The sequence below is a fragment of the Chlorocebus sabaeus genome, chromosome 3 (genome assembly GCF_047675955.1).
Source record: "Chlorocebus sabaeus isolate Y175 chromosome 3, mChlSab1.0.hap1, whole genome shotgun sequence".
NCBI classification, from domain to species: Eukaryota; Metazoa; Chordata; class Mammalia; order Primates; family Cercopithecidae; genus Chlorocebus; species Chlorocebus sabaeus.
Window position 1 is genome coordinate 7,500,240 of NC_132906.1, and position 24,374 is coordinate 7,524,613.

At 45.8% G+C, this 24,374-nt stretch overlaps 1 protein-coding gene across 1 annotated transcript in view; it reads right to left on the reverse strand.

The window, feature by feature from the left end:
- Window positions 1-446: 446 nt before the first annotated feature.
- FLT1 (fms related receptor tyrosine kinase 1) overlaps window positions 447-24,374 on the reverse strand; it is a 195,764-nt gene continuing 171,836 nt past the window's right edge. Inside the window, exons 21-30 of the mRNA XM_008021816.3 lie at window positions 22,915-23,071; window positions 22,386-22,483; window positions 21,592-21,714; window positions 19,566-19,677; window positions 17,677-17,776; window positions 12,222-12,327; window positions 11,813-11,955; window positions 9,098-9,182; window positions 6,682-6,776; window positions 447-3,395 (exon numbers count right to left, since the gene is read on the reverse strand). Of these exons, the coding sequence (XP_008020007.1) occupies window positions 3,194-3,395; window positions 6,682-6,776; window positions 9,098-9,182; window positions 11,813-11,955; window positions 12,222-12,327; window positions 17,677-17,776; window positions 19,566-19,677; window positions 21,592-21,714; window positions 22,386-22,483; window positions 22,915-23,071 (1,221 nt within the window). The 3' untranslated portion in view covers window positions 447-3,193. The remainder of the gene's footprint in view (window positions 3,396-6,681; window positions 6,777-9,097; window positions 9,183-11,812; window positions 11,956-12,221; window positions 12,328-17,676; window positions 17,777-19,565; window positions 19,678-21,591; window positions 21,715-22,385; window positions 22,484-22,914; window positions 23,072-24,374) is intronic.

Sequence of the window (24,374 nt, forward strand, 5' to 3'; positions counted from 1 at the left end):
CATTCTTGTGTGTCAAGCTTTTGCCTGTTATTTTGTGTGGTTTCCTGCAGCATGTGCACACACCCGCTGTGATTATGCTAATGATTTATCAGCTGAAAATTAGTGTTTGGGGACAACTGCCTCTTTTTAATTGAGGGCACTTTTCTCTGCGGCTGGCACTCACACCCAGCATATGCTTTACTTGTTTCATGATCCTGTTGATGTTAGGGTTTAGTTTTCTGGGCAATCTGCCTCGTTTGATTTTGTTTTTTGCTTACTGTTTGCAGTGTTCGGATTGTTCAGCACAGCCATTCTCTAGGACCAATGGAAGCCTCTTTGCCTTCTCTTCAGCAGTGTTTGCTTTCTCTTTCTTGTGCTGTGTTTAGTAAAGAACACCAGTCCTCTATCCCCCAGGGACACCCGTGACCTCTTGTTTACACTTACAAGCAAATCCGGGAGAAAATATGTACGTTTTTGGAAGTTAATTTTATTATATGAAGATGGTATACAAAATACATTCATCATGACTAGAAATATAGGACCAAACCATGTCTGTCTTATATCTGTAGCATATATTCTTGGTTTGTATAAAAGTAACTTTAAAATTCCAGTTTCCTTAAATAGTTATGCACAAAACACACACACACACACACACATATAGTTACACCGCTGTTGGCCAAAGATGCACTCCTCCTTTAATCAATTTAAATGAGGCTAGCGAGTATCTGTTTGATGTTTGCATTCTTATGGGCTAGGAAACAAGGCACAGGTCCCTAAAATTAACATCTAGGCATCACTTCTTGGACTGACAAGACACAGACTCGTATATGGTTTCAGCCCCATTCCACCCACACTGTTCCACATACATTATCTCAGAAACTCTGAAAGGAAGTGCTTGTTCTTTGTTAGTGCCATTTTTGTCATAAATGGCAAATGATTGGAATATTATCAATTAGTTCATGTTTCAATTTTCAGTGCTATTTTAATGAACAAGCACTTTGTAACTAGCTCATTATTACAAGCCTGCATTTTTCTTTCTACATTAAGACTCCAGATGGAACCATTCTTTGACTGATAGATAGACTCATGTATGCTACAAACCTGAGTTTGAAGAAGCTGAGTAACGGAATTCTAATGATTTTTCTTTTCTCTTGGAAAGGAGTATTTATTATGGTCTCTTAATGATTTAAGAATTAGATTATTGAAATCAAGACATATGAATAGCTAAGGTTTTATTTGTTACCACTATTTGCTGGGCTGTGTTTAACCTCCTTTTTCTGTGTTTAACCTCCTTCCAGTTACCTGATTTATAATATTGCCAACTGTCACAGGTGCTTTTGTGTATATAAAGAAGAGGAAGAACAAAGATTTGTCCTCTCTTCTGGCTCTAGCCTGCTTTTGTTTGGATTTAGATCTTGGTGGAGAGACCTGTCCCGCTCCTCTCTTCTGGCTAGTGAGTCTTCCACAAAAGCCACTGCCAGGAGCCAGTGGGCTCGCTCGGGAATATGCTGATAGTGGTCCCATCTCTTCATACAGAGAGCCTTTAAACAAGGATGTGGCACATAATAATGGAAGCATACATTCTTCTGTTACTTAGAGCCCAGGTTCTAGAGTTAAGTTACATGGATAAAAGGAAGCATACTCTTCTCCCCAAGCAGCAGCAATCCACTGTTGCCTGTCCACTTCTGACTGGCTGCAGAAGGTGCAGGCATCCTAAATACATAGACCCTAATTTGCATAAATAGCGTCCAACAGAGCCAGCTTAGTGATCCAAGGCCCACTTGATCTTTAGACCCTGAAGAGTAGGCGTCCTTTGCTACCCTGTCTCCCTATTCCCATCATGCTCAGACCCCAGGCAAGGTTCAAAGCAGTTGAAAATGGGCTTTTCTTCTAGTGATGGCTCATTAACTAATATCCTGAGTCCCAACTGGAGAAATATCTTGCATAAATTACATACCACCTTTTTTCTCAAGGAGCTTAAAGTGCTTAATATGCGTCAGCTAATGCTCTTCCACATCCTTCCAGATTAGTGTGAGACAGTGGAATCCCCATGAAATGAAAAGGAAACATGACTGGCTGCCTGTGCTTTGGGTCCCAACTGTGTTGGTGAATTGGTTTGGCTGGTATAGAGATGGGGTTTTCCCTTGACCTAATTGACCTTTTTCCTCCATCAGCCCTAGTTTTGGTATGGAGAAAACCCTCCTCAAGACCGCATTTTCATTCTTCTCAGCTTGCTTTCACAACGAACTGTGCAAAACAGGATAATACCAAGAAATTGAGTTAAGTGTCTGGACTGTATATTAATACTCAAAATAGAATGTGACATTTTAAGTGTTAAGGCCATCATGCCATGGATACAACCTAAGTTTTCAGTGCATCTTACCAGAGGAGCCAAAAGTGTGGGCTCAGAGTTGAGTGCCACCCTCAGTGCTGTAAATCAAAACATACCACGAATGGGAATGGACAAAGAACCAGTTCCATAGGTAAAGTTCTAAAATTTGCTTTAGTTCCAAAAAAGATATTTGTCCTTTTCTTGCCTCCCAGAATCCAGAAAATGTTCCCTCATCTCTGTCCCATCTGCTCCTGGCTGGGCCCTCAAATGTAGAAGGGTGAGCTGGGAAGCCACTGAAATGGCATTGCTGAGCCCCGTCCCCCTCCCCACCCACATGGTGAGTCTCAAATTCTTTCTCATGCCTTCTCCCGGTTTCTCTTTTCTCCCTTGCTTTCTGCCTTTTTCCTTTTCCTCCTCACGTGTCTTAGGCCTGCTAGAGGACTCCTGAGATGTTGCTACGGCCAGCCAGTGATCCCTGGGGCTAACGGGCTTGTTGCCCTGGGTTTTGGGCTGCGGGGCTGGCCTCGTGGGGTCCATGATGCATTGGGTGATCAGTGCGGCTCCTGAATCAAACTAGTCCTGTGTGCCCTGAGGTGGCGGAGGTTGGAGCAGGGCAGTCATCGGGCTTAGGTAGGATTTCTCTAACACTGAGTAACATGAGGATTTAGCAGTAGTGTTCTTCACTTGTCACTATTTCTCTATCTGGAGTTACATTCTTGTTAGTCAAAAAAAAAAAAAGCACTATTAAAAAATCACAAAAAGCAGCTGGCTCCCATGGAAAGGTAAAGGTGTAAACTTATATATGCATAATACTGGCAAAAGCTAGTTTCCCGGGGGTATAAATACACATGTGCTTCTAGAAATAAGGCTTTGTGTCAAACTCTAGACGGGTGGGGTGGAGTACAGGACCACCGAGTTGTAGTCTGGGGGCGGGGAGCAGCACGCGATTTTCCTTTCCAGCTCAGCGTTGTCGTAGGTGAACCTGCGCTTGCCTTCGCTGATGTGCCCACAGCTGGAATGGCAGAAACCGGGCCTGCTGGCATCAGAAAGCCCCGACTCCTTACTTTTACTGGTGACTCTCAAGCTAAAGAAAGGAAAGAAATCAAATGTTCAGAATTGGTTTTTAGAAAACAAGACACTAAAATCCACTCTTTGTGAGTGGATCATTTGTTCATACCTGTCCTAGAGTTCATGGTTTTTGAAACCCCCCCTCAACTGCTGTCAGATTTCCTCTGTTCTAAAGCTGCACACGGCCTCCCTCATAGCAGCTGGGTGTCATGGGGCAGAAAGACAGTGGCTGGGGGAGGGTGTGAAATGTCTGCTAAGACAACGCAAACCCATCATCCGGGTGGAAAGTAACTCCAAGACCTGGATGCAGCCCTCTCCTATTCTGGGGTCAAACAGCTTCTGTGGTAGGCTGAGAAATGCCTCCTGCCCTCCAAAATATTCAAATTTTTCATATTTTATCTCCCTTCTGGCCTCCAGAACTGCAAGAGAATAAATTTCTCTTGTAAGTTGCCAAGTTAGTGGCAATTTGTTACAACAGTCTCAGAAAACAATAGAACTTCACACACACAGGTGAGTGCCCCTCTCCCTCTCGTGCCTGTGTTCTAGAAGAGGAAGCGTTTTTAGTTATAGTGCTACTTGTCACCAGCAAGGCTCAAGGGTGGAGAAACTTGCTTCTGGGTCCTCTACGTTATATCCAGACTAGGACAGACACCTGAGGAGGAAGGGCTGCTCTTGCCCTTTAATATTCGTTTGAATTTTTTATTTTCAAGGGATCTGGGATGAGGAAGGGAACCCGTGAAGCATGTTTTAGACTGGTCTGGACTAACATGTCCATGTTCTATATTTTCAGTCTCAGAGTAGAGGATACAATTTATAGTTTATGTTTTTCTTTAACAAATATCTAGATAAAATTAGTCACCACCCATTTTCTGAGGTGTTCTAAAGTAGGAAACAAAAGAGCATGTATCCTACCTTCCCCTTTGATCCATTCATTCCTCACTGGTGCCTCTGATGGGCTGTAACTCAATTCTAATACCATTGTGCTCATGTGAAAAGCAAACACACAGATGTTTGCCTGGAAATGCCCGTCGTTCCCATTTACTTGTGGTCGATGAACTGTGCTAAGTACATCACTTGGAGGCACTTGTTGCCATTCTTTGATTTAGATCAGGGTTCAAAAACTATAACTCATATCTGCCCACCTGGCTGGCGTTTTTTTTTAATGAGAGCTTTATGGAGATATAATTTACATACTGCATAATTCACCTATTTAAAGTGTGTAAGCCAATGGTTTTTTGTATCGACACAAGTTGTGCAAACATCACCATAATCAACTTTAGAGAGCTGCCACCATCCCCTAAAACTCATACCCATTAGCAGCCTTTGTTCCTCACACCCTCCAGCTCCAGGCCAAGGCAACTACTGGTCTACTTTCTGCCTCCAGATTTACCAATTCTGGGCATTTCATATAAAAGGAATCATACAATATGAGATATTTTATGACTGCTTTTACTGAGCGTAATATTTTCAAGGTTCATCCAGGTTGTAGCATGCATGCGTACTGCATACTTTTTATTGACAAATTTATATTGTGTGGATATACCATATTTTATTCATTTAGTCATCAACTGGTGGATATTTAGGTTGTTTCTACTTTTGGCGATTATGAGTAATGCTGCTATGAACATCTGTATGCAAGTTTTGCTGTGGACATCAGTTTTCATTTCTCTTGAGTATATGCCTAGGAGTTGAATTGCTAAGTCTCAGGGTAACTGTTTAACCTTTTAGGGCAACAGCTAAACTGTTTTCCAAAGTGATTGCGCCATTTAACATTTCCACCAGCAGTGTAGGAGGGTTCCAATTTCTCCATATCCTCGCCACACTGACTTCATCTAGCTATCCTCATGGGCATGAAGTGGTATCTCATGGTAATCTCTTTCCCTTTTTTTATCCCTCTGTCACCCAGGCTAGAGTGTAGTGGTGCAGTTGTGGCTCGCTGCAGCCTCAATCTCCCAAGCTCAAGTGATCCTCCCACCTCAGCCTCCCAAGTAGCTGGGACTAAAGGCACATGCCAGCACGCCCAGCTAATTTCTGTAATTTTAGTAGAGACAGGGTTTTGCCATGTTGCTCCTGGACTCAAGTGATCCACCCACCTTGGCCTCCCAAAGTGTTGAGACTACTGCATGAGCCACCACGTCCAGCCCCTCATGGTAGTCTTGATTTGTATTTCCCTAATGACTGATGATGCTGAGCATCTTTTCATGGACTCGCTGGCCATGCTCACCTGTTTCTGTAAATACAGTGTGTGGGAACAGAGCCATGTCTTCTTGATGATGTACTGTCTATGGCTGCTTTTTATACTATAATGCAAGCTTGCCCAACTTGTGGCCCGCGGGCTGCACGCAGCCCAGGATGACTTTGAATGCAGCCCAACACAAACTCGTAAACTTTCTTAAAACATTATGAGATTTGTTTGCAACTTTTTTAGCTTATCGGTTATCATTAGTGTCAGTGTATTCTATGTGTAACCCAAGATAATTCTTCCATTGTGGCCCAGGGAAGCCAAAAGATTGGACACTCCTGCTAATGGCAGTAGGGAACATTTGCTATCTAGCCCTTTAAAAAAATGGCTGCCCACCCCGGATTCAGGTGAAAGAGGAGCAGGTTCTGCCTTTGGGTGAGACAGGGAACAGGCATTTGAACGAGGAAAGGAAGGAACATCCGACAGGCGCAGCTTTTCCCAGTCCAGCACCATTGCGAGGTAGCGACTCGCACAGAGAAGCTGCAGCGGCATTGGGTGGTGCATAAGACTCCTGACAGTGGTGGCCGCGGCGTGGAGGGAGGAGCTGGTGGACTGGTCAAGCCAGGGCTTCGTGGAGAAATTGTCAAGTGAGAAAAGGGTGCCAGGATGAAATGGGAAAGGCACTCATCTGTAGGGGCTGAGTTCTCAGGGTACAGGTCTTAGCCCTGGAAAACAGTACTGGGACTCCTCATGTATCAACCCTGCCGGCATAGGGAGTAACAGCGGGGGCGTCCTCTCCCACCGCCAGGAGCGCGTCTCCCTCTGCGCCATGCACAGGTGGGCACATCAGGCTTCTTTCCCTGAGGCACTGTGCTTCCCACGTCTGGAATGCCTGTCTGCAAGATTTTCTGCATGTTTTCCCCAGAGCTTGGTGCTCAAATGTCCCATTTGATGTTCCCCTTTTTTTGCCCTCTGGGGGGAAATGCTTTTCTGCAACGCCTGAACACTATAGTGCAGGAGGGCAAGTAGTCCTCAAACATCCCTCATTACGCCACCTATCCCCAGCATCTCCCCTCCTACCCTCCATCGACTGATCACAGAAAAGATACCCGATGCTTACTCAATCTTGAGCGAGGCCTTGGGTTTGCTGTCAGTCCAGGTGAAGCGCTTCAGCATGGGAGAGGCCAACAGAGTGCTGCTGTCCCCCTGGTAGTCCTGGTGGGGGGAAGGAGAAAGGTTATAGTTTTGCCTGGCCCAGCGGGAGTCCATGCTGAGCCTGAGGGATGATCCTGGGATGCATCTGTTGATCCAGGCTCTGCCTCACCCTCCACAATCCCCACCTATTGAGACAAAGCATTTTCTCTAAGTTGGTCACTACAAACTTGACCCGCTGCAAATCATGTTTGATCTCCAGTGACTTTGAGGCCCTTCCTGAACATGAAGTAAATACATTTAAGCAAAAGGGAAAATGGCAAGTAACAGGTTAACATTTTCCATAGTAAACTATGATGCAACTTATCGCATAAAGATACTAAAACTAATTTGGCAGATCGTGATTGACTATGAGTATGCCATAGTAGCGGTGGCCACCATAGACACGAATTCTAAGAAATCATAAAGACATGGTTTGATTTTTTTTCTTAAACTTGATGGAATTCTCAGCCCCCATCCCCCACCCCTTGGTTATAGTCTCCAGCAATTAGATTTCCTTGTTGGTTTCTCTTTGGCACTGAGTTGCCTGCAGACTCTTCACTACTTTGTTAATACGGCATGTTCCAGTAAGTGGATCCCACACTTTGTTCCTGCCACCCTTTAAGAGTCTTACAGGGCAGTGTCCTTAATTATGAGTAAACACCTAAGCAAACAAAGAAGCTGTCATCATTCACCACTGATTGAGGGTTGGAGGATGAAGGTTGAGAATTCTTTCACGTTTTGCTCAGTATTTTTCCCTTGGCCTTGAAAACAATGTACCAAGCAGCCAAACAATATATCCATATACTTTACTTTTATAATATTCAGCTTATTTTTGATGCTTAAAATATTTAAAATAATCTTTCCCTTTATCTGGTGTGTCCGATAAGGTTGTGATTTTTTTTTTTTAAGGATGACTGTGCTTGCCTCAAGGCCACACTGATTGTAGTGATCACCTTCACACTGTTGTTGGCCTTCCAGGCCCTTTATGGGACATGGTCATTGCCAGACTTCTTTTTTTTTTAGAGAGAGTCTCGCTCTGTTGCCCAGCCTGGAGTGCAGTGGCACGATCTCGGCTCACTGCAACCTCCGCCTCCCAGGTTCATGCCATTCTCCTGCCTAAGCCTCCCTAGTAGCTGGGACTATAGGCACCTGCCACCACGTCCAGCTAATTTTTTTGTGTTTTTAGTAGAGACTGGGTTTCACCGTGTTGGCCAGGATGGTCTTGAACTCGTGATCCACCTGCCTCGGCCTCCCAAAGTGCTGGGATTACAGGCGTGAGCCAGCGTGCCCGGCCTCACCAGCACTTCTTAAACGTTAATGTGTCCAGGAATCCCCTAGGGATCTTGCCAAGGCGCACCTGACTCAGTGGGTGTGGGTGGGTGCTGAGAGTTGGCATTTCTAGCCGGCTCCTAGGTTGTAGGAACCTGCCTATCTGGAGATAACACCTTGAGTCCCAGAGGCTGCAACATCAGAACTGCAGTATTGCCGGGCGCGGTGGCTCAAGCCTGTAATCCCAGCACTTTGGGAGGCCGAGACGGGCGGATCACAAGGTCAGGAGATCGAGACCATCCTGGCTAACACGGTGAAACCCCGTCTCTACTAAAAATACAAAAACCTAGCCAGGCGCGGTGGCGGGCGTCTGTAGTCCCAGCTACTCGGGAGGCTGAGGCAGGAGAATGGCGTGAACCCGGGAGGCGGAGCTTGCAGTGAGCTGAGATCCGGCCACTGCACTCCAGTCTGGGCGACAAAACGAGACTCTGTCTCAACAAAAAAAAAAAAAAAGGAACTGCAGTATCGCTCCTGCCCATCCTCCTCACCTCCCCTTAGCCCCTCAACCCCACATCACTGGGCTTTAGACAGAAGAGCTGGTGAGGCCTCTTGTTTGCCAGGCTATACTGGTTGGCTTCTCCCAGTGTGGCTGGGTAGGAACACAGCTGTTCAACCTGCAGAGCCTCAGGGGAAAGGAGCATAAGGCTTGGGTGGACCCCTCCCCGCCTCAAAGGCCACCACCCACACAGCTGGGAGTTCCTCTGTTACTCTGAAAGCAAAGCTGCATCGCTGACAGCTAAGCAGCTTAGAAATACACAATGGAGTTTCCTAAGGGTCTAAATTCCTACCACGCAGGGACTTAGGTCCTGGAGTGAGTTCATGGAACTCTACTTTCAAATTAGCTCTGCACAGCTAGGTCTAGTTGTCAGTCCTCCCGACACTGTCATTTCAGCCACTCCTGAATCCAGACCCTCGCTGACCAAGAGCTACCACACTACTGGCGTTGGTGTCTGGAAGGGATCTGAAGAAGGGGTCTGTCAGCGTGCACTGGGTACCTTAACTTCGTGACTTACATCAAACATGGAGGTGGCATTTGGTAAAAGTTCTTCAAAGGTTTTGATTCTTTCCAGGCTCATGAACTTGAAAGCATTTACATATCTAATGAAGAAACAAAGAATTATTAAGACAGGAAAAGGCATTCAGCTCTAATGAGTCAGGAGACCACAGGCATCCTATCCCAGCTAAGAGGAACCAACACACCAATAGGAATCACCTAACTCCTGAGGCCCCAATCTTCCCCCTGTGACCCCTGGGAATCCTGACAGCATTGCCACTGCCTCCCATGGTTGTCAATTCACATTCTGTCATGTTGAGGAAACTCCCAGAGGGACCTGCTCCGGTCTGTTGTGAAATCAGAGAATGTCAGGCCTAGGAGAGCCTGGAGGCATCATCTCGTCTGAGTGCCCAATGGCGCAGGAGAGAAATGATGTGCAGGGAAGAGATAGGACTTTAGCAGGTACTCCGAAAAGGATGTGAGGCGGCAGAATGACCTGGCATGGCTACATGGCTAAATATTACTTAATGGCATAATCGAGTGCTAGCGCCAGGCTTGTATATTTTTCTGTGATTACAGATTGGGAGAATTGGGTAGTGTTGCATGATGTCTCTATAACTACCTACTGACTTTTGTTGATGATTATTAGGAAGGACTATTGGAGACATCCACTCTGTGGTTACTCGCAAGGCAAGTTCACCTACTGACTGAATTTCTCAGTCCCATACTCTGTCACTCTCTGCCAGTCCCAGTGTCTTGGGCAAGCTCCCTACTGGCCTAAGGCTAAGCCCCCTTAGAAGGTCCACATATAACTGACATGCCACCCACCCCTCCTCTCCCTCTAACGCAGCCAGACCTTGCCAATTTATTTAATCCGAACTAGTTTTCCCAACTTCACAAAATGATGACTCATCTGCTTCAGCCTCTTGGGCTGGTTGTGAGGCCTGAACAGTGAGGCAGACCTGTAATCCATCACCACAAGTCTGGATGTGCCACTGGGTTTCTTTGAGTCCTGTCACAGGTGGGTAGCAGTATTTTCTTTTTTCTTTTCTTTTTTTTTGGAGACAGAGTCTTGCTCTGTCACCTAGGCTAGAGTGCAGTGGCACGATCTCAGCTCACTGAAACCTCCGCCTCCCTGGTTCAAGTGATTCTCCTACCTCAGCCTCCCGAGTAGCTGAGACTACAGGTGCATGCCACTGCACCCAGCTAATTTTTGTATTTTTAGTAGGGACGGGGTTTCACCATGTTGGCCAGGCTGGTCTTGGACTCCTGACCTCAGGTGATCCACCCGTTTCGGCCTCCCAAAGTGCTGGGGGGATTCCAGGCGTGAGCCACTGCGCCCGGCTGTGAGCAGTATTTTCTGACTGCTGCAGCTCCTTCCCATATCTTCCCTGGTGGCTGAACTGAGGTCAGAGCCAGAGAGCTGTGCCTACTGCAAAGAGAAATGCTAGAGGTCCATAGCACGGTCTGGAAGCCCTAAAAGGAGTCCTGACTACATCGGGTACAGGGAGGGAGGGTCAGAACTCCTGGGTTAGAAAATTATTCTGCCACTTTCTAGCTACACAGTTTCGGCAAGCCTTCCTCCTGGGAGCCTTAAGGTCTCCATTTATGTAACAGGAATATGTTCTTCCCAAGACTGCTCTGAGCGTAAAAGGAGTTGATAGATGGAAAAAGCCTAGCACCGTGCCAGACCCAGCACGTGTCTGTGTAACCATCAGCCCTGCCCAGGTTTCATGCATGCATAACTATCAGTCCTGAAGTCAGGCCCTGGGGCCAGCAGTGGCCACAGTACATATCTGTTCTCTTGCCTTGCCCCTTCTCCAGTTCCCTCTGCAGTAATACGGGATAGATTCATTTGTTAGGTCAAAACAAAGCAAAACAAATGAAAACACAGCTCGCTTTGTTTGTTTAGTTTTATCTAAGGTTTCACCAAAAAATTCAATGTCGTGGGGAAAAGAAAAGATGGGGGAAGGTTCTAGAATAAGATAGACAAGAAACTTAAGAAAATGTAATCTGTTATTCTTAATTGGATCCTGCTTTTTAAAAAAAGATGTAAAGACACAGGTGAAATTATGGAAATTTGACTATTAGATGGCATTAAGGAATTTATTTGGTGTGATAATTTTGGTGTGGTTTACATAGGAGTATGTCCTCCTTTGAGTGCAGTCACGCAATCATAGCTCACTGCAGCCTCCATCTCCTGGGCTCAAGTGATCCTCCAACCTCAGCCTCCTGAGTAGCTGGGACTACAGGTGCACACCACCACACCCGGCTAATTTTTTTATTTTTAGTAAGACAAGGTCTCTCTATGTTGCCGAGACAGATTTTGAACTCCTAGGCTCAAGTGATCCTCCCACCTCAGTCTCCCAAAGTGCTGCGATTACAGGCACAAGCCACTGTGCCCAGCAATAATAGCCTTCTTCCAAAATGTATACCAAAGTATTTAGGAGTAAAGTACTATTATGACTTAAGCCTCCTTTTAAATGATTCAGCAAAAAGAAAAATCCATAACAAACACAATCATAGAGCGTATAATAGACAAAATAGGGCAAAATGTTAACAACAGTTGAATTTAGGGGATGGGCATATGGGTGCTGATCACTACACAATCTTTCTTTCTTTCTTCCTTTTTCCTTCCTTCCTTCCTTCCTTCCTTCTTTCCCTCCTTCCTTCTTTCTTTTTCCTTTTTTTGTTGGAAAATTCTGTGATATAAAGTTTGAGAAAGAAATCTTACCTGACATCATCAGAGCTTTCTGAATTAAACTTCGGAGCCGAAATACCTTCCTTGAAGAAGTCCTCAGAGAAGGCAGGAGTTGAGTATGTAAACCCACTATTTCCTGTCAGTATGGCATTGATTGGGATGTAGTCTTTACCATCCTAAAATACCGAAGATAGAGCTCTCATTGCATCAATTCTGACTTCAACAATTTCTACGAACCATTATGTCAACTTTGATTTGTCATTCATACAATCTTGGTTGTGTTTTGAGAAAATTCTGTACACACACACATACACACACACACACACACACTTTTTTAAAACTTCTCATCTCAGCTATTCTATTAATAGCACTTAAAAAAACAAATAAAATGCCCCCCGATGTACACTCAAAGGCATTTAGATGTAGATAAATTTCGTTTTACCTGTTGTACATTTGCTTGAAGCAAATCACCCAGTTTTTCCACAAGTTCTGCAAATCTTGGCCTTTCTTTTGGGTCTCTGTGCCAGCAGTCCAGCATGATCTGATAGCTGGTGGGGAAAACAGCAACAGAAGTAGCTGGAGAGCAGTGATCATCCTATGCATTGCCTTACGTACTGCAAAGGGAGGGCTGTCATCTGCATAAAGACCAAGCTTTCTGTATACTATGTGACCCTGTTTCACTTTTAGGTTTGGGTTTATAGCACCAGCACTTAAAAGGCTGTCTGAGCCAGGTCCTGCCGTCAGTGGAAAACACATCTACCAAGACAGACTAACCAACCCTCCAGAGCCCATGGATACCCAGGTTCTTTGTTGTGCCTGTGGCCTCTGCAGGTGGAAGGTCTGAGTTCTGTGACTGAAACACAGCTATTCAGAAAGGAAACCCCACTGCTCACTGCAGTTGAGTGTGAAGTGGAGTACTCCTCCCTGCACTTTCAGAAGCAGGACAATGTACTTTAAAGTTTAAAAAAAAAAAAAAAAAAGGTCATACAGCCATAAATATCAATGGCCGAATAGTCTGTGGTACTTATTTCATTCTCGGGTTGTTTAGCTGGCTTCTTAAAAAGCATGTGGCATTTCCAAGTCCTCACACTTCCCTTGATGGACTAAGCAGTGGAGACCAGTGGGGAAGGTCCTGTGTACATGACTGTGTCACTTCCAGAAGCTGAAGCCCCAGTGTGGAGTTTCTGGGGCTGTGAGCAAGGTTCCTGTGTGTCGCTGATCATTCTCCCCCAGCACTGCAGAGCCGCTGTTACAAACCGGCCTCCCACCACTCAAGGCACACAGTACAGGCTGGGCACCTGCATATGAAACATTTGTCCTAATAGCACAGAGGTCAAATCTTGTCCTGGGATTCCAATGTCAACAGATTCCTCTGCAAGTCTTCTCTTACATTTTATTATTATTATTATTATTGATGCAGAGTCTCGCTCTGTCGACCAGGCTTGAGTGCAGTGGCGTGATCTCAGCTTACTGCAACCTCCGCCTCCCAGGTTCAAGTGATCCTCCTGCCTTAGCCTCCTGAGTAGCTGGGATCACAGGTGCCCACCACCACGCCTGGTTAATTTTTGTATTTTTAGTAGAGATGGGGTTTTATCATGTTTGCCAGGCTGGTCTCGAACTCCTGGCCTCAACTATTCACCAGCCTCAGCCTCCCAAAGTTCTGGGATTACAGGCATGAGCCACCGTGCCCAGCCTCTTCTTTACATTTTAGATGTAACGGCATCAGGCTCCTCTCTTGGGCATGTCTGCATGGAATTGAGGTCTGCACCTACCGCCCTCTCTGAAAAACACAGGCCAGAGGTCCATACGCACACTGCATTAAGAACTGATTCTCCTTGAACCTTGCGCTTTTCAAGGGATGTTTATTATACGTTACCTCTTCTCTTAGAAGATGGTCTGGATGAAAAAGGACTCTGAGTCACACTCAAATCTGAATGGGCTCCGAATTTGATTCCCACCCATCAGGCTGTAAGCACTGTGTGGGCAGGGCCTCATTTCCACACCTCTCGCCTACCCCAGAGCAATAAATATCTGCTAAAAGAAGTCAGACTCGTCTCCAGAAAGAGATGACTCTGCTCCTTCTGTGAATTCTTCAGCTGTACTGCAGACAGCACAGCTGTGCTTGTGCTGGGAGAAACCCCAGTTCATATCCTCCCTCGGACACTTCTTAGAGGTATGCCTTTAGGGGGCGCCAATGGCTCTAGATATCTCTCAAGTATATTCCTATTTTGTTTCAAAGTATATGAGGTGGCTGCCAAAGGCAGTAAGACTACAGGAAGGTAAAAACAAGAAAAAAAAAAAAAAAAGAAAAGAATCCGGGTGTGGTGGCTAACACCTGTAATCCCAATGCTTTGGGAGGCCATGGTGGGACAATTGTTTGAAGTCAGGAGTTCAAGATCATCCTGGACAATATAGCGAGACTTTATCTCCACAAAAAATAGAAGAGTTAGTCAAGCATGGTGATGCACGCCTGTAGTCCCTGTAGTACAGGAGGCTGAGGCGGGAGGATCACTTGAGCCTGTGAGGTTGAGGCTGGGCTCCAGAGAGGCCTTCAGGCAGAGGCTCTGGGCTCGTCTCCTCCCGCACCATCATCTCCCCACAGGATCAAGCTGCTGTCTGGGAGAGGCACCATCCTGAGCAGGACACTCCCTGATTGCCCTGCTGACACTTGTAAACGGAACCATCTACAACCACTTGCTGTTTTTTACTTTTGACTCTTGGATTCCGATTTTTAGTTTCCACTCTTCTTGCCTAAAATCCAATGTGAATCATCTCAGCAAACACCAAAGGAAAAGAAAACACAAAATCAAAAAATTCATTGCTTATTCCCTTATTGAAGGACATCTGATTCAACAGTATCTGGGCAAGGAACCAACAACTCAATGTTACAAGATTTTGTGCCACTAAGTAAATAGGTTTAGTAAAGTTAAGAGACATTAGTTTGCATCCAAGCTGGAGACGAGGGGCCTCCAGGAAGTTTTCTTTCCAAGCTATCACCCAAGTTCCCAAATACACACCGCTTTACGCCAAGTTCAGATCACAGAATCCCAGTTCTGAGAAGCTGCACTTGGTCCTCACCCAGCCCTTCCTACTGTTAGAACAAACAAGAAGGAAATTACTCCATCAGCTTTCACATGCTTGAGAAAATGTCTGAAGGTTTGAAGTCTGGCCTTCTGAAGAAATATTTCACCAGAGCTTCTTACTTTTTAAAATGTCTAAAATCTCTCCCTCCTCAGAATTAAGGAACCACACCACTCTCTCTAGGTCGCTCGAGGCAAGGGAGCTACCTGAGTGAGGTTTATGTAAAGACTTGAAGGTTTGAGCAAGTCCAAGGCAATTTTTGGCCCAAAGCTGATGTGACTTTGTACCTCTGAGTTATTTCCGACCACAGCCTGGGTATGATCGGGAAGCGCACTCTGCAGGGGTGTGGGATGGTGCTGTGGTCTCTGGACTCAGGCTGAATTCGCTTAAGTTATTACCAATGCAGCCTTGAGCAAATCACTTACATGTGCGGTGCCTGTTTTCTCATCTGTGAAATGGAAATCATGGTAGTCCTACTTTATAGGACTGTTAGGAGCATTAAATAAATTAATGCTTAAAATAGTGGCACTTATAAGCACCAAATAACTATTTAATCAGTATTATTCAATACTGTTATAATAAAAACTAGTTTCAGGCCAGGCATGGAGGCTCACTCCTATAATCCCAACACTTTGGGAGGCCAAGGCCAGTGGATCACTTGAGCTCGGGAGTTTGAGACCAGCCTGGCCAACATGGAGAAACCCCATCTCTACAAAAAAATACAAAAATTAGCCAGGTGTGGTGGCGCATGCCTATAGTCCCAGCAACTCAGGAGGCTGAGGAAGAAGCATGACTTGAACTCAGGAGGTGGAGGTTGCAGTGAGCTGAGATCACGTCACTGCACTCCAGCCTGGACAGCAGAGCGAGACACTATCTGGAAAAAACAAACAAAAAACCCAACTAAACTAATTTCATACTATTTAGAATTTATACGGAAGTAAAAATAAAAATTAATTTCATACTGTTTTGCATTTATTTTGATGTAAAAATATTGTTATTTAATAATAACAATTATTAGTGGTAATTGAGAGTTTACTCTTGAGATTTTCAGACTATGTGAAGATTGGAAGGACATATTTAATTCAAAGCATGAGTGGCCATATCAGAGAACCATTTCTTCTGAGGACTGTGGGATCTGTTCCTAATTCAACAGCCCCTGTGGTCTAGGGACGTCAGTCCAGAGGCTTGGGTTCTGAATGTCTCCTCTGCTTCTCAGCTGACAGACAGCACATTGCTTCAGGTCTCGGCATCTCAGTTTCATTACTTGCTAAATTCAGATTATAACAGCTGCCCTGACCACCCCTCACGGTCTCTGGGAACTTCAAATGAGACTATATGTGGGAAAACACTTAGAAAATCATAAAGTTAATCATCTAGCTCTATCCCCAGCTCTCAGAAACACGCCTTGCCTCAGCTCCCTGTACTTTTCTGATGAGGACACCATGCACCTGTGACAAGAACAGGTCCCCTCCTGCTTCCCCATGCGTGGGCAGAGCTACCCAGCCCTGCTGTTGGGCCTGAGTCTTCCGTCCACCTCTCCAGTTCCCCATTCTGGGCCTGCCCTACCCTTACCCCGAGATGATGAAGGAAAGAGACAGCGACTTTGCCCTTTGGCCAAGCCCACACTTCCTGCATTCCCTGACTCCTTCTCAAAGGCCGGCCAGTGCTTCTGACAGGACCCCATTGTGTGGGTGGAATGGGAGGGCCCCTGCCAGTTCAGGAAAGGTGGTGCCGCCTCAGGGAGGCCCAAGTCCTTGTCAGCAGCTCCACAAAAGTGCAAGTGTCATCACATTCCTGCTCAGGCCTCAAAGTGCAAAACATCCACAAAGCCCCAGGAAAAAAAGTGTGTCCAAGAGAGGCAAGCAAGTGCAATTTGCACAGTAGAGAAAGCCTCACAGGGACACCCCGAAAAGCCATGTGACCAGGCAGCTCCAGACAGCTGCTGGGCCTATTCCTAAAGGATTCTTTTTTTTTTTTTTTGAGACACAGTCTCACTCTGTCGTCACCCAGGCTGGAGTGCAGTGGCGTGATCTTGGCTCACTGCAATCTCTGCTTCCTGGGCTTAAGTGATTCTCATGCCTCAGCCTCGCAAGTAGTTGCCACCAGGCCCGGCTAACTTTTGTAGTTTTAGTAGAGACGGGGTTTCACCATATTGGCCAGGCTAGTCTTGAACTCCTGACCTCAAGTGATCCGCCCGCCTCTGCCTCCCAAAGTGCTGGAATTACAGATGTGAGCCACCGCGCCCGGCCCCTATTCCTCCTAAAGGATTCTAAGGAACTTGTATTGCCCACAAAGCCTTCTGTGAAGCATAATCATGACGTCAGGAAGTTCCCCTTTTCCTCTCCAAGACCTCTTCTGCAGACCACATCAACCCCTTCATGGGCGTTCCGTGCAGATATAGGAATGGTCACAAGATCAAGGTCCATCCCTAGGGCTGCTAGGCCTGTTTGGCTCCCACTCTGTGAGTGAGGCCGAGGTCTTGCATTCAGTTCCTGGGTGGCCTGTTTGTTTTGCCTGGATTCATACCTAGAAACTGAATTTCTAACTTCAGTTCCCAGCTAGAGCCCTTGAAAAGTCATGTCACTGGTCAGGAGAGGAAACAGGTAGGGATGGGTCAAGGGCCATGTGCCCCACTGTAAGAAAATGCTCCCAAAATAACTGGGCCTGACGGGCTGAGGGGAGCATCTCTAAAGGAAAGAAGAACCTTGGCATCTTCCAAGACTGGGACTCTAAGAATCCACGAAACATCCCCTCTCAGGGATGCCCTGGTGAAAAGCGAGCTGTCAGATGGGGAGCGGAGGGCACCAAGGGCTCACATTTCAGGAGTAGAGTACTCAGGAGCTCTCATCCTCATGCCTTCCCTCAGGCGACTGCAAAAGTCCTCATCCATTTGTACTCCTGGGTATGGAGACCCGCCTGTGGGAGACAATGTGGAAAACACAGGGCCTATTATAGCTTCAGGGTACAAAAGACCAAGAGGGTACAATTCAGTGTTTCTTTCCTCCCTTTAAAGTGATGTTTTAGTAATAAATTCCCAGTGATTACAACAGATCTCAATGGACAGTACAACACACAGAGAAGGTCAGCGAGTCCTTGCTAAGGACACCCGCTTGGTTGGGTGGTCACATGGTGTGGGGCTGGTGCCCACAGGCCATTCCTATGGCTACTCCTGCCTGTGTGGTCAGAGGAAGAGGTGTCGTCTGAAGGGTCCTGGTCTTCTCCCCACAAGTAACTCTAAAGAAGTCCCATCATTAGAGACTCATCCTTTGGGTTAGCGAGTTTTCTTTTTTTTTAAGAGATGGGTCTCCCTCTGTCACCAGGCTGGAGTGTGGTGGCATGATCTTAGCTCACTGCAGCTTCGAACTCCTGGGCTCAAGCAAGTCTCCTGCCTCAGCCTCCAGAGCAGCTGGGACTCCAGGTCCTCACCATCACGGCACTTGGCTTAGGCTTCTTTTTAAAACGCCAATAGATTTGGGATAGGCTACGTGGGAATCATTCACACTTGAGTGGGAATGACTTTAACTCACTCTCTTGCAAACTTCCTATAGTACCAGGGCTCTAGGAGTTGTGACAGGCCTGAGGGAAGGGGGGCTTTGGGCTCCAGGGCTGGGCTGAATGGAGTGGAATGGGGTGGGGGCTGCCCGTGGTCAGGAGTCTGCAGACCTAAGAGCACCAGAGACCTAAGAGGCCTAGGCTTTGCCTTCTGCCAGTTTTACTGCCCAGGATTCCCCTACAACCTTTCCTTTTAGGGGGATTCTTGCCAGGGTTGGGGGTGGCAAGGCCTTCTAATGCACTCTTGTTCTAGCCCTTGAGCCTCATCTACCTCAGCATTTGTTTGTCTGCACTTTCTAGTGATTACTGCTGGTAGGAAGCAGCTGGGAGACGTGCAGTGCTGGCACTGTGTCATTGTGGGGCCACTGCAGCCGCCAAGCTGCTTTCAAAGACTGGAAGCAACAGGTGCCTGTCATCGAAAGCAGAGGAATGATTTTCACACATTACAGGAAACCAGGGATGTTACTGGGTGACTTTTATTTGCTGTGAAAGGCAAATTTTTGGCAAAGCCCAGAAGACTCTTGGCTAGAACTTGAGTTTTGGAGGCCTCAGATCATCACTGTGTGTCTGCAAGCAGATGTGGGCTCTGCACGCATCTGTGTGCTTTGAACAGGACTTCTAGCCACCCATAGTGGATGTTTTTGCAAGCAGAATAAATACAACCAGTGTTCTTTACTGCTTATCCTGTATAATCCGGTGTCCAGAGCCGTATCATGTGTTAATATCAGAGGCACTGGAAAGGTCTCCTGTTTCTAACAACACTTTCCTCACTGGGTTAGCTGGGCTTGTTATGGCCTTTCCTAGGAAGAAATTTTGAGGTGGTGGGAGATGCCGGGAGGGAATGGGTAAGGGCGTTAGAGGTGTGCATGTTGAGGAACTGGAAAAGGACAGAATCAGGCAAAGTACAGAAAAAGATAAACCCAACTTCAGACTTTATACCCATCTGACCTTGCTCATGATAAAGCCCTTTTACAGTAGAGGGCAGACAAGCATATGCCATTACTCATCTGAGAGTCTACATGGACCCATGGCACCCTAAGAGTTTTTGTTACAGTAGGAGCTAATCTAAAGGCTATCTAGCCAAAGGACATTCAGCAGAAGATGCAGACATTTATTTCTGGGCTGTTTGATCTCTTCCTTCTCCCAAATTTACCTAAGGAGAAGATTTCCCACAGCAATACTCCGTAAGACCACACGTCGCTCTTGGTGCTGTAGATTTTGTCAAAGATAGATTCAGGAGCCATCCATTTCAGAGGAAGTCGAGTCTAGAAGAGGGCAAAGGGGCCTTGAGCAGAAGGGCATGAAAACAAAGCACATTCAATCCAAGTGCCCGTGGGGTCACTTCCCAGATAACATATGGCCCATAAATCATTTCCTAGAGCAGTTCTGGTTTCTAACATAGAAAACACCATAGTATGCAGTGTTACACTAAAAGAGGGAGCTAGAGTGCTATACTGAGTCTGATGAAGGCAGTGCATGTTCAGTAAGCCCCTCTGATGTGTTCAGCATGTCCTTAACTGCACGGCTCTATGAGAAATCCTCCCCTACAAAGAAAGCTTGCACTCCACAGGGACACTCAGGGCTTGGAAAAGGAAAAGTGATCTGAATTTGAAGATATCCTGAAAAATGGTGGTGATTTCTAAAAATTTTTCCCAAGAAGGAGGATTTTAAAAGCATTCCTATGCAAAAAGACAAGATTTCAAAAGTCACTGAATAGGGAGAGTGTGCAAAAGCATCGGAAAGAAGAGAAGAAGGAAGGAAGTCAGTGTTGAAAGAGAATATAGAGTTGGTTTTCAAGCATGTAGACAAATCTTCCTCTTTTTCAGATAGCAGGAATCCCAGGGAGTTAGGCCTCACCACTTTAGATGGTGGGGACTAATGGGAGGTATGGGATAAAGGAGAGACAAGGAGAAAGGAAGTGGGACGGGCAGGAAGGCTGACTCAGATACAGATGAACAGAAAGGAGGGGTGGACTAACATGAAGGTTGATGCCATCTCTCCAGACCAGGGCCCCAAGGAAAGTTTGTTTTCCTCTATTTTCTTTTATTTTTACAAAGGGTCAATGTGAAGTCATATGTTTTGCTTCTATACAAACAGATTGTGGTGCAGTGGCTCTCAAAGTATGGTCCTAGGACCTGCTATGTCAGCATCTTCTAGAACAAGCATGTCCAATTCCTGGCCCGCAGGCCACATGTGGCCCAGGACAGCTTTGAATGCAGCCTGACAGAAATTCGTAAACTTTCTTAAAACATTATGAGATGTGTTGCAATTTTTTTTTTTTTTTTTTAGCCCATCAGCTATTGTTAGTGTTAGTGTATTTTATGTGTGGCCCAAGATAATTCTTCTTCCAATGTGGCCCAGGAAAGCCAAAGGACTGGACACCCTTGGTGTAGTAACTGGTTAGAAATGCAAATTCTCAGGCTCCACCCAAGACTTACTGACTCAGAAACTCTGGGGGGTGGAAGGCTTGTTAGGCCAGCACACTGTAGCATAACACACCTTCTAGTCGATACGTATGTTCAATTAAGTTGAGAACCACTACTGTAACTCACTGGTGCCCAGACACAAGCTTAACCCTCAGGGTATATAGGCTGGAGAAGGGAGGACATGGGACGTCACCTACAAAAGTGAAAAATAACACTATGTCTGAAAACAAGCAGGGAAGAGAAGCCAGTGCGAGCCAGCAGAGAGATGCTAGGCATGGAAGGCCATGGGAAGTAAACAGTCTCCTTCATAGCCAGCTACTGCTGACAGTCTTCCCCGCCCTTTCCTGAGACAGATACACCTGCTGAATCAATCACCCGGGTTTATTTGAGGGAAAGAGTCCAGGCTGTTCTTTTCAGTGGTACAAGGAATTTCCCCAGGATTCAAAGGAAGGTAATGCTAAGGTCTCACCCAGGCCCCACCAAACACTTCTCAGGTTAGCAAGTCTCACACAGCGCTGCCCAAAGGACAGGTGGCAGGCCAGGCATTAGGGGAGAGCAGAACCAGGAGACAGTGGCCTTTCTGAGCCTTACACAAGGGCTCTCTGGGATGCCGCTCCTCTGGACTGCTTGTCTTCACAGAAAGCCAATGATGGTTTTCAGGGACTACAGCTGAGGAAGTGTAAATATTTACCAAGTCTGTTGTTTAAAAGTAATAGGACATAAATGAGTCAAATAAGCATCAAACTGACTTACATCTCCTTTTCTCACATAATCGGGGTTCTTATAAATATCCCGGGCGAGGCCAAAATCACAAATCTTCACCACATTGTTCTCAGATAAAAGAATGTTTCTTGCTGCCAGGTCCCGATGAATGCACTATAATAAAACAGCTGCATAATCAATGCATTTCCTTAACCTAACCAACTAATTTCCTACACCTCTGCGTCATTAATCTTAATTTGGGAATCCATTTCCCATGCTGTGAAGGGAGCACCTCTCAGTGCACACTGCTACCATAAACATGAAGAGTCTCTCTACAAATACAAGTCCCCAAGCCCCAAAGTCAAGACATGTTCTGAATCTCGTGGGCTACTATTTGATCAGTGAAGCTGGTTATCTCAGATTTACCAGTGGGAAAACTTGCCCCACAGCCTTTTATCCTGAGCTGCCAAGATGAGATCTTTCTTCAGCTGCAGTTTTGTGGGAGGGCCCCACATGGCTATATTAACAGTAGCTCTCCTATGAAGTCATGTATTGCGATTTGGGCCAGATTTGAAAATACGCCAGAGGGCACTGTGGAGAGCAGATGCCAGATTTGTCTAGTCTGACACCTGTGAGTTTTCCCCAGAATTAAGTTCTATCCACTGGTATCCACGACTCCTCATTCTCAAAAATCCTCATATCAGGGCAAATTAAGGTACTTGCAGTGGTGTTTGTTCTACATTTAAGAACACAGGTATCAGCAAATACTAGGAAAAATGAATTTATAGCAAAGGTGTGTGTCCAACCCTGGCAAAGAAGAAAAAACAGTGAACAGCAAGACTGACCTTTCTGGAAGACAGGAACTCCATGCCTCTGGCCACTTGAAAACTGTAAGAAATCAGATCTTCCATAGTGATGGGCTCCTTGTAGAAACCATCAGAATCTGGAAAGCATTAGAACCGTAACTGTTTGTAATGGCTCTTGTTATCCCACCAAATCCCAGTTTATTGGAACAATGTTAGCAAAACATAAAACAAACCAACAAGTAGATCAGAGTTCATTTTTAAGAGTATTTGAGTTTCAACATGAACACCAGAGATTTTTTCCAGGCCTCCAGCCCATTTTATCCAAGCATGGGGGCAGGGGGATGATCCATTAGGATGAAAATGCCTGAGGGGAGAAAACGGTACAGTTCCCTGTCAAAATTAGTAACTCTGTAAATAATCTTAATTCAAATCTTATCTCCTCAGGACATTACCATTCGAGTCTCCCACGGATGTTTATTAGAGTGATAAATAAGAAAAAAATTTCGGAGATGCACAGTATGTTGTAAAAATATCTCAGCGCGTAGGACAGGAAGGAATTAATACCTACCCTCCTCTTCCTCAACATCACTCAGACTTTTATCTTCCTGAAACCCGGAGCTCGCAAAGCTCTCGCTGCTGGTGACACTATCTAGTCTTGGTTTCTTGCCTTGTTCCAGGCCTGGCTCCATTTTTTCTTTCTTAGGCTCCATGTGTAATGCTGCATCCTTTGAAGAGACCGAAAAGGACCCAGGTAAAAAGGAGCTCCAGCACAGCAGTGGGAAACCAGTCCCTCAACTGGCAATTGCCTGATGAGAAATGAGAGCATTTCACTTCTCAAAATGTATTGTGAACTAGCGCAGGGGCCCTACGGTGTCCAGGAGCCTGACTACCTCTGGGGTTGCAGAGTCTGTTGTGCTCTTGCCTGGGCTTCCAGACAGCATCTTAGATCAGATAAAAAAAAAAAAAATTAACAGTGGTGGGTATTTACTGAATGCTTGCTCTGTGTGAGCCGGTATATTAAAAGCTTTAGGTACATTTCTTGTTTAATGTTTCCAAAACAGGTTCAGAGAAGTAAAGTAATCAAATTCACATGCAGCTAATAAATAGCAAAACTGGCCGGGTGCAGTGGCTCACGCCTGTAATCCCAGCGCTTTGGGAGGCCGAGCCAGGCAGACCACCTGAGGACGGGAGTTTGAGACCAGCCTGACCAATATCGAGAAACCCTGTCTCTACTAAAAATACAAAATTAGCTGGGCATGGTGGTGCATGCCTGTAATCCCAGCTACTCGGGAGGCTGAGGCAGGAGAATTGCTTGAACCCAGGAGGTGGAGGTTGCAGTGAGCCGAGATCATGCCATTGCACTCCAGCCTGGCCATGGGAGCAAAACTCCAGCTCAAAAAAAAAAAAAAAAAAAAAAAAAAAGCTTGAACCCAGGATTGGTCGGTGCCCACGTCTGTGCCCTTAACCACTCTTCCATGCCACAAGCCATCTTGTGAAGGATGACATCACTGAGAGGAAAGGATCCCCAGCGTGCTTGGTGCTTCACTCTGTAACCCCTAGGAGGAATTATAAGAGAAGGCTATAGTTACCAATTTCCCAGGTTTCCTTGGGGAAGGAGGGAACATGGACATTGCTTTTTTTCTCTTCCATTCAAAACAAAGATACGAGTTGATTCTAACAAGGGTAGTAATGGCCTTTTACCCTGGACGCGCATTCAAGCCCCGGTTCATCTGGCTCTTCCGTTAATCATGCGATCCTGGGCAAGTCACCTGACTTTTCTGAGTTTCATTATCCTCTTCTGAAAAGCTCTATTATGCTATTATTTTATGATTCATAGGAAAGGAGTTGTCGGTTCTGGGTGTTCATGGGAAACCAGAAAAGATTTTTATTGCCTTTTGTAATTCATCTAGTAACTATGACACTCTAAAAACCTAGCACTTTCAGTGGCTTTATAATTAGACCATGTTCCTAGCTTAGATTCTGCTAGACAGCAATACTGAGGCAGAGGCAGAGAGGGACTGGGGTTCA